The sequence below is a fragment of the Watersipora subatra genome, chromosome 10 (assembly GCF_963576615.1).
Source record: "Watersipora subatra chromosome 10, tzWatSuba1.1, whole genome shotgun sequence".
Taxonomy (NCBI): Eukaryota; Metazoa; Bryozoa; class Gymnolaemata; order Cheilostomatida; family Watersiporidae; genus Watersipora; species Watersipora subatra.
In genome coordinates, this window is record NC_088717.1 from 10,230,835 (window position 1) to 10,250,758 (window position 19,924).

Genomic DNA, 19,924 nt, shown 5'->3' on the forward strand with positions numbered 1-19,924 from the left:
AGTGGCAACAGTGTGGCAGCATGCATCAGGCAACTCTAAAACATTTACAAACTATAACACTGGCGAATTCACTATCAACTGGAACAGGATTTCTCTTGCCATCCGTTTCCTGATGCAACGAGTCCGAGACTACAGTATTCCTAGTCTCTCAAACTAAAATAGATCCTTTGAAATATGATGGGGAAAGGTGAACCCTCGACTCCTTCCCATCGACCTCCCAGTTTTGCAATCCTGTTCGATGAGGTAGAGAAAGGGAAGTATTTCTAAGGAAAACAACTGAGGGAATTAGCATCGATGGAAAAGCCACTCAGCTATTATAGCCGTAAGGTCATGGGGTCAAGCGGTGCTACCACGCGGTGTGCGTCAAAAAGCTGACAAACATACATGTTTGATGGAGACGCGAGCTCATGGCTCACATTAGCCTGTGAACCAGATGAGTCGGCTACATCCGGTGAGCCTAGCTCAACTGATAAGTCCACTTCACGCCTATAAATTAGTCAGAAGAGAGTGAGATAATAAGAACTATAGAGCGCGGAGTTGTTCACTCATGTCAGGAGAACCATTTAGCTATTGAATGGCAGTTATTTTCTGGTGACCAGCTAGTTCTTGTTGTATAGTTCACGAGTGACTAGTGTGATCACACTTGACAAGTGAAAGATAGTGATTGTGTTATTTTTATGTATGCCCCCAAGTAACAAAAGATGGAAATCCCAGTATAAGTTTTAGGAACTGCTTGAAAACTGCGTGAACCTTTCTAAAGATCTGGCTAAACTTTTAGCGAGCTTATGAGAATAACTAGTAAAAAAGTAGCACTCAAACGAACCTAGCAAGATTAGCCATTTTGTAATGGAATATATGCTAAAATAGCGCAACCAAACATGCAACCAAACATGCCACAATTCATAGTTGACAGGTGCCTCGAAAAAATCAAATCATGCTGGCCTTGTGGAATGTCGATTGTCAAAATTCCTAATATTCCTGACCTGTCATTTTTATATTAATGTAGAAACAAGAGCGAACTTATATAATTGACAAAACTTATAAACATGTGAACGGTTGTTACCATGGTGACATGAATATCTGCATAAACAAATTCTTCACTTAGTAAACAGATGCCTTAAAATACCCCTTAGGATGCAAGCTAATATTATGTAAACGAACACAACACTCCAACATAGAGGTGGTTGAGCGTTTGCCTTGTCAACTGAGAGAGAATATATAGTTGTGTAAACCAATTGAGTCACTAGAAAAGCTTACAGGGAGTTGGTGTGCATGAGCCTTGTTGGCTCAGCGTGTGCGTCCTCTTCGACTTCCTCAGGTATATTCGTAACAGAGTCAGAGCGTGGCAGGATCTCCGGTGGTTCCTCAACCTTCTCTGGAATATTGGTGTATTCGGGAGTTCTGCGAACAGCGCGAGGGTATTGATTAAACGTCCGTGAAATGTGGACTAAGAATTCAAGAATCTATTTCGTTCATCAAATACCAGATAGAATGTGCAACTTTTACGAAAGGTTTTTGCAAGAAAATGGAGACATCGACCGCAGACAAGCAACTAATTTTATGTTTTAATACTAGCTGATGAGCAAAATTGATAGATTTTCCAAGCTCAAAGCCAGTGAATTGGTTTACCAATAAAGAGCCCAAGCAGTTTCACCGATTCCAGATATACATGACAATGAATATCATACACACTAATGGTTTGCCTTGCTATATCATTTGTTTAACAACGCTGTGTGCCAAGCTATGCTTGAAAACAGCAAAAGTTGTGGTTGTAAAGGAGTTTTCCATTCATGGCACCGCAAAGCGTGGCACTAAGAGTTTTTGTTGTACAGCTAGGATGGTCTTATAAAATATAATTGCACCAATAAAGATGCCACTAACCAGCAACAGTTGGTGCCAGCACTTGGAGGACATACCTGGAAAGTCTGTAATCATCCATATTGATGTCTAGCCTCGCCCCGAGCACAGGTTCTGATTGTTTCCTGTCTATGCCGGTAGTTATGGGCGGCACTGGGCGCATTATTGGTGGACTAGATGATGCCGCTCCTGATCTGCTGAGTGGAGAAGCGGCGGGAGATGCTGCCGACTTGAAACCTGAGACGTGCACAAACATGCGGAATCATATGAGATACATCAATGGATGCGCTTGGAGAAGCTGACATTAGACAATGGCCAGATTTCTGACAATAGCACCACATTCAGAGGAATCAATGCATAGCAAAGTGCTGACTCTTTCTTTGGCGAATCTTACAATGACAGTTGTTATATCAGATGTTATACTGGCATATAAATTCCTAAGATACCAATGAGACTGGTTAGTTACCTTCTCGCCTACAGGTTCAATTATCAAATGCTATGAGAATCTAGTCAACATTTGTCATTGTAGATCAAAAACATTTTTAGCATATTTCGAACACTTTGGTTACAAGGTCAACATTGAGCTATTGTACCCTACAAACATTGACAATTTATATAGATCTCAGGCAAAAACTTTTAACGATGCATTGACCTATACACACTTATGCACATCAAAGAATGCTTCCCGGCACCTTCTTGTACCACAATAAAGTCAAAAAGTATTATAATTCTTCTAGAACAGTGAGAGGTCATCAATTGGAATCGTGTGTACCCTACATCGTAAGGAATCTGGAAACAACTAGCATTCAATAAGCCCTAAGCGACAGTTACGCCATGCATGAAAACATATCTACCGTAGATTTTCGCATCTAAGCTGACCTTAGAAGCACAGCCCTTAAAACAACAAATTTTATAAAGGTTTACAGCTGCTGAGGTTTTACCATTTGTAGATTAATGGAATTCTGATGATTATCTGTTAAGTACTAGTCACAGTGATTATTTATTTTTAGCAGCAGCAATAATAATAATAATAATAATGTCATAAACTGTAGTAATAACCAATATGACACAGAACATGCTTAAACCATAACTGCCACGAACAGCTTTCATCGTTTTTTTCTAGATAAATCAGACACGCCGATTCCAATTTTGTACTCAAAATAAAGATTGGTTCACTAACTTTCAAAGTCAAAGGCTTTTTATCATTTCAATATCGGTCTCGCAAAAGCAAACATGGCTTATATGAGAGAGTCTAAGGTACTCTCTATTCACAAAGAATGAGAGAATATTTACATGGCATTCATTTAGACATCAGCCGGCTAATCATAGCAGGATAATAACATTATGATACGACTTTCATGTTTACCTAGCTGCAGATGGCTACAGTATTTTCTTAGTTCTAGTTTTCTGTTTAAACAATCCAAACATCTAAAATTCCAGCAAGTAATTATTTATAAATCATGCTTTAGCTTAACTAACATACTGTGCGTAACACTTGATGTCCTCAAAATAATGGGGTGTAAGCTGAACCCAGACTAATAGTAAGATGTCACTGCGACCATACACACAAGCATATCAAATTCACAGCTTGGTTAACTTTAGTAGTATATCATCTTTAGAAACAGGCGGTCTTGGTCAGCGAGTAGAAGGCCTATAACTTTGGAAACTTGTATTTAAATAAATCATTTTATCCATCTCTTACACATAGTGTTTGGTTGCAAGTTTGTACAAATTCAAATTGATATTTCTTTGACATCACGAGTGATTATCATTGAAAACTGCCAAGCGCAAGTATTATAAACAATGTAGGAGCAGTAAACAGCTATATTTGTTAGCTATTGAGTAAAGGATCTTAGAGACGAGAGTGATGAATGTCAATGATCAAGTACGGACAACTCTAATACGATGATGAATGAAGTTGAACAACTCTAATAGACTAATGAGTCATGTGTAGACACCACCGTTGCAATGCACCGATGAGTCATACAGACCACAAGTATGACAAACTGCTAATCTATTTTATAATACTTGTGCAGTTTGCTTTAAAAGTTATCATTGCTTTAAAACTTTGCATAAAGTAAAATTTAAAAAAAATACTGGTCAAAATATTTATCCCAAACTACACTTTGTGCAGCCAATGTGATTCCATAAGCATTAGGGGATTGCGATCTCACCTCTAAAACGTTTTCACAAATATAGACATAACAAAATTTTGAAGCCTCCTGCGTATAAACTGGTTGACGATATTAAAATGAATTTTACACCAAATAAAGAATTTTATATAGAGAGTAGTACCTGAATGCTGTGAGTCACTGCCAGCCAAAAGATGGCTGCCGCTGCTCAGGGTTGAAGCATCCTGCTGAAATTCTTTCTTAGAGTTGAGTGTCGTAGAAGCGCTCATGGCCCAGCTCCGATTGCCCGCAACTGTGTGCCTCGTGCTTAAGGTCCTGGAAGACAGCATCACTCGGGGTCAAGGTCACAACCGGACAGACTGAGTTAACTATTGGTCTGAACAACGATAATCATTGTTACAGAAGATGGAGAAGGAAAAAGATATTTGACCGGGTCTTATGCATGCATGGTGAGCAACATCCTTCCTATTAACATAATTTGTTGTCAGTGAAAGCCCACAATGGTGCTCTATGAACTGGTAATTTCCTGCCACAACCGATTGAGTGGTGAAAAGAAATTATCAAGCACATAAAAATCTATGAAAAAACGAAGACTTAATTTTATAGTAATCCTATGACATCAACTATACTTTGCGGTTAGTGTGGTGGCATCTCCCAGCGAGTTTCTCATCAATTGGTTCATTAAGGTCAAGATTGATAAAAACTCTTAGTTTTATGACAGCATTTCTTCTACTAAGGAACAGCTAGGCAGAGGGGCGGCTGCTTAAGGATATAAGCGTGGTAATATTTCAAAGGGCATTTATTACCACACACGTTAGAAGGTCAAGGCCTCGTGAAAGTCAAGGCCTCGTGAAGGTTAAAGCCTTGTGAAGGTTAAAGCCTCGTGAAGGTCAAGGCCTCGTACCTATGAATATGAACTAAGTTTACCTTTCAAAGCTTCTGCTTCCCTTGACATGACTCTCCTTGACATGATCCAAGAGTTGTTTCTGCGTGCGGCCTGTGTACCTGAGACAAAAAAGAAATGGAATGACAACACAATACATGATAAATAATTACACACTGCTGTCTTCCGACGAAACACTGATCTCGATTTCGAGGGAAACTGGGACATGAAGTGCATCAAGACAGTTCATTGGAGAGATTCATGATCGATTCACCAAATGCTCGACAAGTCACCTAGTAGTTCGGTGAACTATCACGGACAATTATATGGTACTAGCTAGTAAATAGATAAATAGAAATTGCCTCTCACGCCATTATAACTAGCACTATAACTCAAACAAATAACTCCTAACAAACCTTTGTGAATACTCATGTAAACTAACATAATAAAATAATTTGTTTCAATCGGAAGTCAGACAGGTCGGCAATTTACTAGTTGTTAAAGAACTGTGACTTCAAGCCTCCCCTACAAGAAATAGCATAACACCCTAGCTAACATAAGTCATCGGTTGTTTGAAAACGAATGAATTGATGTGAATGAATTAGTTGTGGTGTGCAACAAAGCACCAAGACTATGTTTGATTTTTTTAATATTTCACACCGCAGCCGAGATCCGCCGATTTAATAAAGCAATTAAAAACACAACAGAGAGAGAGAGAGAACAAAGTGATATGAAACAGTTGAGTGCTAGCATTCGAATAGGATCACAAATAAAATCATAACATTACACAATTTTACAGCGATAAGTAAATTAACAACATATCTACAAAAAAACTCAATTTTACATACCATAATTATTAATACTATCCTTTTTTAGGAAAACTTATCTTTTCTAAAACAAACCAAAGCTTTATATGGCTTTCAATAGATTGTTAAGTAGTTTGATCCAGTTTGTTTGAAAATTTACAGTGTTATGTTAAAATACATAAAAAAGAAAATGATGTATCTAGCCAGTGAATTTTGTTTGTAGTGAGCAGTAGAACTAGGCTATAGACTAAGCTACAACTATTATCGCTATGGAACAAGCTTCTGCGGAGAGAGGACGCTGCCAATATGAGGTAGCGTGGACACGAACACCTACCTAAATGAAGAGCCACGTGTGAGCACAGCCCTTCGGTGTTTCTTGACAGGGGCGACTTCACGAAGGCGGTAAAAGCCATGGTGTTCAATTGCCAATTTCCAAAACATCTTCGACTCATTGCGACTGGTAAAGAAGAACTCAACGATATTCTTATAATAGCCCTGAAACAGATACAATAGCAGATGAGAGTTCGTTGTAGAAGAGTGAACTGTAAAGTGACTGTAAGACAAGACTCACATGTGGTGGAGAGGTAAAACTGGGCACTTTCATATATTCGGCACCATGTTTGTTTGTGTTCTTGTTCAAGCAAGAGGCTTAGGAATGAGCTGGTAGCAACAATAGCACTTTCTAAACACTGAAAATTTACTAGAAATGATATAATTCTTTTTGTCTAGTAAGGATACGAAAAAATCATTAAAGTTTCATTGAATGGGTAACTTTATTGGCCTGTATAATACCAGCGCAGGTATGAATAATTAACTGCGTTGCATATTCATGGAGGGTTAAACTGGGTCTTTCTAAACCGAAAATTTATGAAAATTTTGGGTATTGTAGTTTTGCAGTTCTAGAAAGTATTTTCATAGAGACAAAACGTGTTTATCCAGATTTACCTCTAAATAAAAGATCTTGGCATGTGTATCCACCCCTAAATAACAGATCTTGGCATGTCTATTCACCCCTAAATAAAAGATCTTGGCATGTCTATTCACCCCAAAATAAAAGATCTTGGCATGTCTATTCACCCCTAAATAACAGATCTTGGCATGTCTATTCACCCCTAAATAACAGATCTTGGCATGTGTATCCACCCCTAAATAACAGATCTTGGCATGTGTATCCACTCCTAAATAACAGATCTTGGCATGTGTATCCACCCCTAAATAACAGATCTTGACATGTGTATCCACCCCTAAATAACATATCTTAGCATATGTATCCACCCCTAAATAACATATCTTGGCATGTGTACCAAGCCCTGAAAAATAACTTTTGGCCTGTGTATACAAACTTAAATAAGAAGATCCAAAGCTAAATAAGATATCTTTTTATGTGTAGTCACCCCTATTATAACCATACAACCGGTTTAGCAAACGCTTAGACTGCGCTATTATCACGCTACCTTCTACATGTATGTACAGCAACAACCAGTACACTTTTTGACCATAGAGCACTTCCTGACTCAAGAAACATGAGATAGGTTTAGTTGTATGAGAGAATTCCCTACAATGCGGGAATGAGTACTTTTAACATCAAGTTGTCAAAGGATCTGTCTCACTACTACCACTGAAATGTAATTTTTAAAGCTCAGTTAACTGTTACTTTTCAAGCTGAATAGCAAACCAATTTCGGCTTCCAACTACATAAACTTTGTTGTGGAGCTCATGCTAAAATCAAAATCAAAATTAGCATAAATGTAGACATAGAACAAAACAAATTACTTTTAAAGAAAGCATTCATCAAATAATATTACCCAGGCTTATAGTGTTTCATATCAGCTTGGTTTAAAAAAAATCTTGCTAAAAGTTGAGTTTTAAAAATGGAGTTGTATGCTCTTACTGCGTCAATGGGCCTTTATTACTTTAACCTTAAGCCCAAACAGTGATTCCACAAATACTACACCAAACGTAATATTAAAATCTCTGTTTATAACTACATAGCCTTAGTTCTTTATTATTGACAACTAAATACAACGAAACATTCGAATAACATTGTTTCCATGCAGCGCTACCTTCAAATGTTATATTATCAAGAACCAAACAGTTATGAGCAAATGCTACAGCAGAAGGACATATATTCGAAAATAATTCCTTCAATTTGACAATTTAAAACATTAGGAGAGGACAAAAGATGCACAAAGATGTGGGTTTATAAAGCAGACGATACAATAGCAGAGGTTCTTAACCTTGTTGAATGTACTGTACCCCACCTGTTTTGAATGAACTTTTCCCAAAACACTCTTTATTGAAAAACTAGATGATTTCTGTTCACACTCAGGCAGGTGTATGTCTCACTGGTTTCCCAAATGAACTGGGTATTAACATGGCTGTGTTCAAGGAACAAAACTAATACAAAGCATGAATTCACAACAGAGATTATTCACAACATTATTAACAACAATTCACAAGCTTATAAATCTTTTCATAAAGTCATTGCCTTGCAAATTAGTGCGATTTCAGTTGCTGTCTTTAAGAGACCTCCACCATTGCACTGAGACTGGCTCACCAAACACCAAGGGTTCAACCGAACCCAGGTTAAGAACAACGGGAGTCAAGAGAAAGAGCTCTTACCTGGTCAGCTGCGGGGTGAAGTTTTATTAGAAACCGTTTTCTCTTAAAACTGAGTTTTCGAATCTTTGCCCATGAGAATGTGTTTATCTTCTGTTTATTTTGAAATACAAAAATGCCACTGTCCGTAACAGTCAGTTGCAAAGGCACATCTAAAACAAATAGTTACATGAGATAACGACTCAGCAAATCAAATGCAGATCAAACAATGGAGTGTGCAGAGCAGCTGTGACAAAGGCTCTCAGCTATGCGCATCAGACACTCGTAGGTAAGACACTCTTTGGTTAAACTATGCGCATTCCTTCATATTACTAGCTGTAAACATGTCACTCACTGTTTCCATGGGACGATGTCGGCGGGAGTGGGGTTGTGCTCATGTAGAGTGACCGCACTATAAGTGTTTCAAAGGACATTTGCAGGTGTCCCTGATGTCCGCATGTCGCATGCGTCCGCGACTAACCCGGGCGCTTTATTTAAAAAATAAGGATTTCTATGCCAGAGATCATAAAGTCGCAGTCGGAACTGCTCATATCAAAATAAGAACGAGCGAAGTGTGTAAAAACGGTTAAAATGGAATAGCTTGCGAGGCATTTTCTCGTGCATTATCCTCAAGTGCAGTTATAATCTTTCACAAGCATGAAATGTTCGATTTTTTTTTCGAAAATTTTCGAGTAACAAAACTTGTTTGACTAGCGAATTTTTGCTGTTTCCTGTTTCTTGCGGATGACGCAAACTTACGAGTTAATCACGTCATGAAAACATTGTAAATGACCCGATGATGATGGTCATGTAAAATCTCACCCTCGTGGTCTTGAGCCGGGTAGAGTATTATACCATAGTAGTCCGTCTTTCTAGCTGTATCCAGGAGTTTGGAATCAGCCTCATCCGGAGTCATGCCACTGAAAGTAAGAGAATTTGCAAGCGTGAGTGGCAAAGGCATCGTTGATAGAAAAAAGCGTTAGAATCCTGACGAGACTAATTTAATTATATAGAACATAGTATTGAGGAACTGTCTATTCGTTCAATAACAGGGCTGCTCAGTTGGCTGCAATCGGCAGCGTTCTGCTGCCTCCGAGCAATGAAACTGTTAATTATGCGCTAGTGATGGCCTCTAGTAGCTGCCGCAAACATCTTTGTTTTCGATGAATAACCAACGCAGGTAAAATATCATCAACAAAAATGACATACTAGCGCATCACCATGTGGTCAGTTGAGATGACAAGCGACTTGGAAAGAGGAATGTAGCAGCAAGAGTATATATATAACATTCAAATAACATTACACATGACAAACTGTGTTTGACATTCAGGGTTGCAACTCCGTGTACACAGATTATTTCCCACAATAATGGACTCCGCGCAGCAGAAGACAATAGAAGACAAAAAGTATAGCAAACGGATACCGAGGCTAAGAATTGTCTTGATCTCGAGTTTTGATCTTTCGCTGGTTTCCTTCTTACGCAGTTTGCATCAAACCATCAAAGGACACATATCAAAAGTAGAGAACATTTTTGTTTCAAGTGCAAACAAAGCAACAAAGAGTGATCGCGGATAAAATTCTTGGCTTTGTTCAACGTAAGTCATCGGTGAAAGTCATCGGTGAGGTGTTGAAAGTCGTGTTTGGATAAATGAGCAATAGAGAGAAGACTTTTTATGAGCTTTTACGTGTTTCCGTTTTTACGACTTTTGTTTATAAATATCAGCAGACCAAACCTTATCCTGACAGCTTAGAGAAGCTATCCTTTTTTGCATCCAATTGCTTATTCACCTCAAATGCATAATCAATGGCCAACAAAGACCTGAGAAACTCATGAACAAGGCTGAATCATCGCAAGCAATACCTGTTGCAAGCTATAGACTACAGAGCATATGGGACACACTCAATACATCCCTGCTCGCTATTGCTATGTATATCAAGCATAGATATGCTAACATTAGCGAGGCACCATAACTTATACTAAGGAAATGACTGATGTGGTCACATGATCTGACAGCATCGACTCAAGCAAATGTAAACTGCAGTCATGTGTCACCACATAAACTTTTATTCACTTGCACTTATGTCAAAATGAATTTGATTCCACTAATGATTGACAGATGGATGACCGCATGTTTCTATGACAATGTTTATAACAAATTATTAACCTGTAATGTGAAGGATACAAAGGTTATCTCCGGACTAATCGAAGTAGGATAAAGACCGTAAATCTGCTGAGAGAAGTGCAACATTAACTAACAAGCCTAGTGAATGACAGTCTTCGAGGCCAGTATTATCTAGATGCTGTTTTGCAGACATCAAGTAACATGTTTATATGATATAGTAATACTAAAGAAGATCTCTTGCACTTAACCTCGTGACCTCCGAAAGTAGAGCGCCACATCAATCCATGTATTCTATAAACACTTGTAACAAAATATTCGAGTAGCTATAATTTTATGCTAAACCTACATGCAACTTTTCATTATTTAGATAAAGTGGAACGTCTGAAAACCGATATTTGAATAGCACTTATTCAGATAAAACAGTTTTATCCAGATAAACTAGAGCCGCTACTATCCCAATAAAACCAGAAAAATAAATTTTTGACTAAAATATTACTAGTCTAAAATTATAAAACTCATTGAAAAAGGTTTGGCAGCATGCTGACCACAAAGCACCTTTTAACCTAGCAATTACTCCTAGCCTAGCACCGGACAGGAAGCCGTGTCTCGGATAATTTTGACAAGTAGCTTCTTTTTACCCTAATGCACATTCAGTAAGGGTATTTATTGTGCCGCCTAGCTGCCAGTATTTGCAGAGGCAAGATAAGACCATACTATGATATACTTATAGAGCATTATAGCAGCTTGAAGGCTTCACACTGCTTATTATTGCATACTGTCATATTCTTGAAGACGTTATCAGTGATAGCTAAAGATACATTCGTACCATAACCATGCACAAACATAAGAATCTTCCACTCTCAAGTTTAAGTAGCTCGTAGCGTTCACTGCCTGATTACATTACACTTTTATATTTCACAATCGATGACAGAGTTATAAAAAGTCCAGCAAATACTATCATAACGATGCGGACTGCTGGGAATGACAACTATAATTGCCTCGGTCTCAAGTCTGACGGGCTCAGACTTAAAACCACTTAAACTGACTGCTAAAAACTTGTGGGTACACAAAGGCCTTGACCCTTACGACGATAAATAATCGACAAGTCAATTACTCTACCGATCAGAGTAGACGACATTGATAGCCCATAAATAAAGCTTTTAGCATCACCAACAAGCATCTGTTCTATTGTTATCCCAGCATAGGAACATATCTTCTCAGTCCATACTTTTTGTCGAGGCAAAAGAACGTTGACTCCAACCATCCCATAAGCTACATTAAATGCAATACATTCTCTTCGGACTAACAAAACAATAGGATGAATTGACGAAGACAGGCATTTTCACACGCTTTGTTTTTTAGGATCTTTAATATTTAATATATAAAAACTCCATGATTCTATCACTTTAAAAAACTGAAAAACATTCCTGTCATATTCCTTTCCTACGAACTTTACATAAAGACAACCCAAATCAATCACCCCGAGACTCACCGACCCCGGAAACTTCCAAAATTGAATAAATATTTCAACAGCTAGTTGTTTTCAAATTTTTTTGATAGAAATTGTGATTCAAAACCTATTAGGAAGTAGAAGATTATCGTTTTACACAATTGCTACCTCCATTCTACACCATATACACTTGTGTGGCAGACCATGCATTGAGCTAATATCTAAACCAGTTCTACGAGCACTTCCTGAAATAGCTGATATAATATACCAGCCTAACTAACCCATTCAAGTCATTTTTAGCAAGTACAAGTTCATTCTTATGACTACGAGACTGAGTGTGGTCAGTCTCGACAATCTGTCTCTCCTGTAGGTGGAGTTTCTTTATTGAGTCTACTACCATGCCATAATTCTCATGTTATCATATAGAATATTGAGTCTACTAGCATGCCATAATTCTAATGTTATCATATAGAATATTGAGTCTACTAGCATGCCATACTTTTAATGTTGTCATATAGAATATTGAGTCTACTAGCATGCCATAATTCTAATGTTATCATATAGAATATTGAGTCTACTAGCATCCCATAATTCTAATGTTATCATATAGAATATCGAGTCTACTAGCATGCCATACTTTTAATGTTGTCATATAGAATATCGAGTCTACTAGCATCCCATACTTTCAATGTTGTCAGATCGAATAAAAACTCTACAGCTATCACTTGTGAGTGGTGTCTTCTTCAAAATAAATACATTGTAAGTCTACCATCTACCATTTTCACGTCACCTACTCAAAGGTAGTTATGCCGAAGGAACAATTATAATATAACAAGTAAATGCTATGAGCGTATTGCATCGGCTGCTGAGAGGGGAAGTAAAAAGACCATTCACCTACGAAACGTGAGGAAACCACAAATTAAACGCAGGAGCTCACCCGAAGCCCTGATGAAACTGCATGATAAGTTGCTCTAGTTCATCAGACTGGTTGGGGGCGAAGCTGATGCATTTCAAGTAGGTGTGATCAGGCATCTCCTCAGCGCTGTAGTCCCCCAGTTCTCCCTGCGCTATGTACGCTGACAGCATCGCTGTTGTATTTACTGTACATGATAGTCTTCCACTAGCTAGGTCTTGTTTTATTTGTAAGGCAAATAGGTATCTACAAGGAAAACACAAGGAAGCATTAGTAAAGGAAGTTCGAGCATCCCAAACACAGCATGACAATGCTGCTAAAGAAACAAAGGTGTCTAGAAAAGCTACACAAAAATATCCCAGTAACTATGAAAAACAGACAAAGGAAAGTAATAGTGTTGTGTAATGCGGTGCCTATCAGAAATTCTGTCCCCAATCTACATTCAATTTTTTGCACATCATAATGTAATGCATATGTAATGCATTTACTATTAGATGACATGTACTGCATATGTAATGCATTGGCTATATCAGATATAATGCAATGCATATGTCATGCACTGCCTATCAAATGAAATGCAATGCATATGTAATGCAATGTCTATTATATGTAATGCACATGAAATGAATTGCCTATCATATGTAATGCATATGTAATACAATGTCTATTATATGTAATTCACATAAGATGAATTACCTATCAGATGTAATGTAATGCTTATGTAATAATACACAGGCAATGCATATGTAAAGCATTGCCTATCAGTTGTAATGCACATGTAATGCATTGCCTATCAAATATTTTGTCAATTCACATTCCATCGTATCCCAGCTAACCAAACCGAGAAGCTAGGAATTGACACTACTGTTACAAACCCGACGCAAGTAGACACTCAGCAGCCATAGATGGCGCTAGAAGCTTATCGACCCCTACAGAGGTACCAATGATGAGATGCTGTAAACTGATGTAAACTCTCGAGTCTTATTTTAAAAAGTCGAAAGTTATCTCCTGCGAATAGCATACAGAGTTGCCGACTAGAATTTGACATTGGTAGTCACGCCATTCCAAGCACGCAAACTACACTTGCCCCTAAAGGCCGGTTCACACTATACCGCCATTTGTCAGCGTTTTTCTTTCGGCGTTCATCGTTTATTATGTGAACCGTGAAATGATGGCATCGACAAAGCATCTCGGACATGTCGGGAAAGATTGCGGCGGTCAAACTTTCCCGATGTTTCGCCGAGCATCGACAACCGCCTTTCAAATGTGAACCAACTCGGCAACGGTAATCCGCAGTCGCGGATAGAGTGATTTATTCATACCCGTTTATGATAGTCGCTGCAAGACTAGTTTTTTATTTCAGCACGCGAAAACAAAGAGGGTTCTTCGTGAAAATTTAAAAAGAGAAATGAAAACACTACGTCACGGAGTATTTCCTGATGTAAACTCGGATGGGTTTGTGATAGTGTGAACATGGTTATCATTGACGATAACTGAAGTATTGTGGCATCAACGCCGAAATACGGCGATATAGTGGGAACCAGCCTTAAAATAATCAGTCCATGTGACACAGCAATCAACAAATGTTGACATATTGCACCTTGAGTCGTTGCATGAAAAGTGTGCATGTGTTATTACCTATACATGTACATATAAATTACATGTTATATGACATGTAATCTCGTTAGAATTTGTATCTGCAAGATAGGCAACGCATTGCAAGTGCATTACCTTACATATGATAAGCAATGCATTACATATGCATCACATCTGAAAGGCAATGAATTACATCCGCATTACATTTGATAGTTAATGCATTACATCTAAACTACATTACATCTGATAGACAATGGTTTAAAGGACCTTGGTTGGTTTTCGGATGAGCGATTACATTTTAAGTTCACCGCTGTAAATGGTGCCATGATCATCACATAATGGTGAGTTTTACAATAGTTAGATGTAAAATTTGCTGTTTAACTAATAAAACTGAGTATATTGATGGATAGTTTAACATGTCTGCCTCCAATTAGCAGCCTTACAACTTTCATTCAATGATTACAGTATTTGAGAATAACATCGGTATTAGCACACCAGGAATATACGTTCAAACATCGACTTTCAATCATAGTAACAAACAAATCTTTTGACGCACAAAATATGGGCAAATGTTTTACTCAACATAAAGAAGTAGCTTATACCGAACAACATTCAATGTTTCACGAAACACTGTCATTTTGTAAATCAGTATATTTATACCGAGTTCTTTTGAGGGAAAAAAGGAAAAATGAGGCAAAAACACTGAATTTCGCTACAGCCATCCGTAGGCCCTTTATATTTTGCATATAATTTTAAAAATGGAATTAATATCAAGACTAAAGCTAGCTCTTCTTGTTCGATTTGAAATTAAAAACTTTTACATGCCAAACACGCTGTGTAAATATTATATGGAGACTGGCAGCCATGTAATCATTTTGGATAACAACAGTTGGCTAATTTCTCAGCTCAAATCCAATTCAAACATTCCAAGATTGCCCCATACAGGTTGATGAGCAGCGCACAGAAAGGTGGGAGACAGAAAGGTGGGGGCGGTGTCTGTCTCCTAGCTGCTGTGATGGTGTGTTGACCAATAGGTAAACAACTCATCTCTCAGCAAGACACTTTAGCCAAATCACACCACGAGCATAACCACAAATAGCTCCTGGTGGTTATTTCCAAGGAATCTTATGTATAACAAGGGTAATGAAAAAACTATCGGATATAAGTTATGCAGCAATTTAAAAATAGCAATTGGCAGCAGCAATGAAATTATAGTCTGATGATCCTTAAAACTAAAGAAAAAGTAAGGACATCTTATTACACGGAGCAACATAATCGGGTGCCCCATATATCAGATCTCGGGTGATCCACAGAACTGATAAACTCTTACATTGGGTGCCTCATACTACAGACAGGAGTTGTCTATACAATTATAAAAGAAAAACTATTGACATGGTGAATGCTGTATATTATGGATCAGTACCACTAGAAAGGTTTTTATAAACAAACAACATGTCGGATAGTGTTGCTATTTTTACTGTTTGTGACACACTGCGCAATAAAGCTCTCAAATTGATTAAAGTGTTCATGTTCCGTGAGAAGTCTGGCAGTAAAATTTACGACGGAGTGTTGCCTAAAGGTTGATCCACACTATATCGCAGCATTTCGGCGTTCACTTCGGTAACCGTCGATGATAGCAATGTTCCCACTATCACAAACCCATCCACGTTTGCAATCGGCAAATACTTTACCATAATATATATAAATAATATAATTATAATAAATAAGTTACCATTTTTGTTTAAGTTTTTGTGAAGAAACCTTTTTGTTTTTACATACTTGAATCAAAAACTAGTCCTGCAGCAACTATCATAAATTGAAATAAATTACGTTATCGTTATGTAAATTACGAATTATTATCGCCGAAATGGTTTAAATTGTCCAGGCAGTCATTGATGCTTGGCGAAATATAGGGAATGTTTGACAACTGCCAACTTTCCCGACGTATCGGCATTGGTTAGTCGATTCCATCGGTTTATGGTTCTTACAGTTGACGATGAACGCCAAAAGGAAAATGCCGACATACAGCGATCTAGTGTGAACCAGCCTTTAGCATTCAAAAAAGAAAACGTTTCAGGTATATTTTGCAGGTTTGCCCAAGGTTATTCAAACTGACATTCTATTTTTCACTATTCCCCTGCACTAGAAGCAAATTTGTATACTTCGGCCTCCAATTGCTTATGACTTTCAACATTTTGTGCCGAGTTTAACAGAAAAAATTGTGATGATTAGGGCCTACTGATTAGATATTTGAAAGAGTGAATATTGTACAGATGTCTGAGTTAACCTCCGATGAGTTATTTAATTTTTATCGCTAAATGCAAATTTTTTTAAACAATTGTCAAAGTTATACGAGTAGGTTTGCGCCGAGTTACCTGCCTGATTTTTCTATTATAAAAACATAGCAGGGAAATGCCGCCAACACATTGGCCATTGATAGTACATTTTCACTAAAGATGTATGTATGGCCAATAATTTGCTTTGGTCTATATACATGTAGATAAATGTGAGTGCCTGTCGTTTGTGTGTCCAGTTGCAGCAATAAAATATCATACGAACAAAACCTGCTCTGCACTAGATTTGAACTCAGAACCATCACTGCTATGCCATTCAGGCATATTACAATGACGACGGTCATGTTTAATGGCAATCATATATACACAATTCAAGCTTTACCTAGTTGTCTAAAAGAAACTTTCCACTAGAAGAAAAATATATGCCCAAACTTTTCCAAAATGATATACATATATGTATCTATAGCATAAACCTAATTACACTTATAGCACACACAGAAATAAACAAACGCCGTCATTTGAAAGTTAGAATGGTAAATGTCGCATGTGTGGATTAAAAACAAAATTTTTATTGTAAAACAACCCGTGCAACACAGGGCATTCAGCTGGTCATTTAATAAAATTGCTTATTGAAAAGAGGAGATATTCAGCGATGAGTTCACAACGAAAACTACCTCATACACTACAGAGCAGCCTGGCACTACATGTTTCTTTACATAAAGGGGCCCACTCAGGAGCTATCTAGCAGGTGGCTGATTTGTAAATCACCCTTGAAAACCTTCTAAAATGGGGTATAAAGAGAGCGCCCAAATCTAGAACATCCTTTCAGCCCAATCAGCAATTCTGAAAGTAAACACTGATATTACGGCGTGTAAGAAAATGCCTGATCTGGGTGCAACATATAACCCTTACCTAGTAAATTCATCCTCTAGGAGATGTGGATCCGGCGTGTAAAACTTAACTTTGAACTTGAAGGATAGATCATGATCTCTTCCGACCTGATGCGTTATTAGCTTCTCTCTGTCCAGCCACGCCTACCAATACAGAACAACGCAGCAACATCAGTTTCATCATATCAATTCATTGAGGAGCTATTGCTAAAACAACTTTGATCCCTAGAAGGTTGATACATTAAAAAATTGAAGTAGTCATGAATGGAGATTGTGCAAAGATCAATAATCACTAGCTTGATAAAAATGTTACCAAGCAATCTTAACCCTTTGAATCCTAACGGCTAGTTTTCCCGGCTTTGCGAAGGGTGTGTCAGAATCCCTAACCACCAGAATTCCGGCATTCACATTCCATTTTTTAAAATCGTACGAACTTTTATGGCTTTAGCCTGAAAATGGTTTAGTACTTTTTTTTCTGTTTGATGACATTTGATGTGAGCTGCCCAAATATTTTACTAGTGTTTTACCAAATATCATTGTATTATGTGTACGTTTAGATACATTTCATTGTATTATGTGTACGTTTAGATACATTTCATTGTATTATGTGTACGTTTAGATACATTTCATTGTATTATGTGTACGTTTAGATACATTTCATTGTATTATGAGTACGTTTAGATACATTTCATTGTATTATGAGTACGTTTAGATACATTTAACAAAACTTCGGCTCGTTGGACAGATTACTCAGTGTTACTGACGCGCATTGACAAAAACCGGCAGGGTTCAAACGATATACTTTTGAAAAGAAGACAAACCCCAAAATAAAAACTGGCCAGATGTCCAAAAGTGATCATAGGGTTGCAAAGAAACGAATAGAACCATTAAAGATTTTAAATAGTAACATACTTCCATAAATAATAAACTACAAAATTAGAATAGAACTTAAAATTTCCGATAACTATACATACAACCTTGACACAACTCTAGATTGGGTACCACAATTATATGACAAAATTTATGGACGCAGAATCAGACATATTGCAACCGATTTGAACAGGTTGCTCATGCCAAGAGCTTTCGACAAACAGACAAAGTATCAATTTTAGATTTTTTGATTTAGAGGAATACCAACCTAACTTTGGCCATAGACAGTGGTTAACAGTAACAGATTATACCTGTAAAACTAATTTATCTAGTAAACAGTTTTGACATTGAGTGATGACTAGCAGAACTAAGTCCATAGCATTCCTAGGAACTCCAGTGAATCACTGCTCAATGTCAAAACTGTTTACTAGATAAATTGGTTTCACAGATACAGTCTGGTGCCATTAGCCAGTGCCTATGACCAGAGTTGTCTAGTTCACAAGTGGGCGTTCCTCTAACAAAACTGAGAACAAAATTTGCTTGAACGAAAACTATCGTTTTATTAAAATTCCAGCGATCAACCAATGTTAGGTTTTACAAAATCTTTAGGAGAGAAGATGGATGTGATTGGATAGTCATAGCTTTTGTCGCCTCCCTATTGGATGAAGTTAGATCTATGCTATTGGTCAATTGTTCAGCGGAAAGTTATGTTCAGGCTCACGCAGAGTATAGAATATGTTATGAGCTGAATCGGTGAGAAAGATGGAACAGCCAAAGAAATTTTTGTGACATGTGACCGTCCAAATAGAATGTTTCCTCGGAGATTCATCATCATTTTCAAGGGATCAACCTTGCTCAAATATTAACTAGTAGCAAGATAGAAAACATGAAAATTAGGGTTCAAATCAGGGTGGCGTTCAAATCAGGGTGGCGTTCAAATAAGGGTGGCGTTCAAATAAGGGTGGTGTTCAAATAAGGGTGACGTTCAATTAGAGGTTTTGCTGCATATCTGATACACACATAAGCTAATACAGCTAATCTTATCAACAAATCTCAGCATTCGGTAACAAATCTCGTTTTTATCAGCAATGGAACAGAACATTGTACAACAATATTATACTCTCTATAAAATGACTTTAAATGGAAAATAACAACAACAAAAGAGATTTAAGCTTGACAAATATAAAAATATAAAATAATACAAAAAGGTATAGATCTGCTATTTATGTTATAAACTTGATTGGAGGTTCCCAATCAACTTGTAGACTACAAACGGAACTGAAATATGAACAATGTGTCTGGAAATTCTGTCTGGAAATGGGATCAATGAAAAAAAATGCTGCATTATTTAGCTTGAAATTTAGGTATTCTGACACTATTGTGAAAAGTATTTAAATTATGATTTACAATAAACACATTTAGGACAATATAGATAATGGTTTTTTATTAAAATAACCATAAAATTATGTCTATTTTAAATAAAAAAGCTGAGAGCCAAATATTAATGCACCA

General features: G+C 37.4%; 1 protein-coding gene across 3 annotated transcripts in view; it reads right to left on the reverse strand.

Moving 5' to 3' along the window:
- Positions 1-19,924, reverse strand: part of LOC137405646 (FERM, ARHGEF and pleckstrin domain-containing protein 2-like) — a 54,852-nt gene that overhangs the window by 18,012 nt on the left and 16,916 nt on the right. For 2 of the 3 annotated variants that reach the window (XM_068091973.1, XM_068091972.1), the window contains exons 4-13: positions 17,565-17,686; positions 12,787-13,008; positions 9,099-9,196; positions 8,301-8,449; positions 6,013-6,173; positions 4,917-4,994; positions 4,153-4,304; positions 1,917-2,094; positions 1,258-1,401; positions 385-486 (exon numbers count right to left, since the gene is read on the reverse strand). In XM_068091973.1, coding sequence (XP_067948074.1) covers positions 385-486; positions 1,258-1,401; positions 1,917-2,094; positions 4,153-4,304; positions 4,917-4,994; positions 6,013-6,173; positions 8,301-8,449; positions 9,099-9,196; positions 12,787-13,008; positions 17,565-17,686 — 1,406 coding nt within the window. The remainder of the gene's footprint in view (positions 1-384; positions 487-1,257; positions 1,402-1,916; positions 2,095-4,152; positions 4,305-4,916; positions 4,995-6,012; positions 6,174-8,300; positions 8,450-9,098; positions 9,197-12,786; positions 13,009-17,564; positions 17,687-19,924) is intronic. The other variant, XM_068091974.1, reaches the window with a different exon arrangement.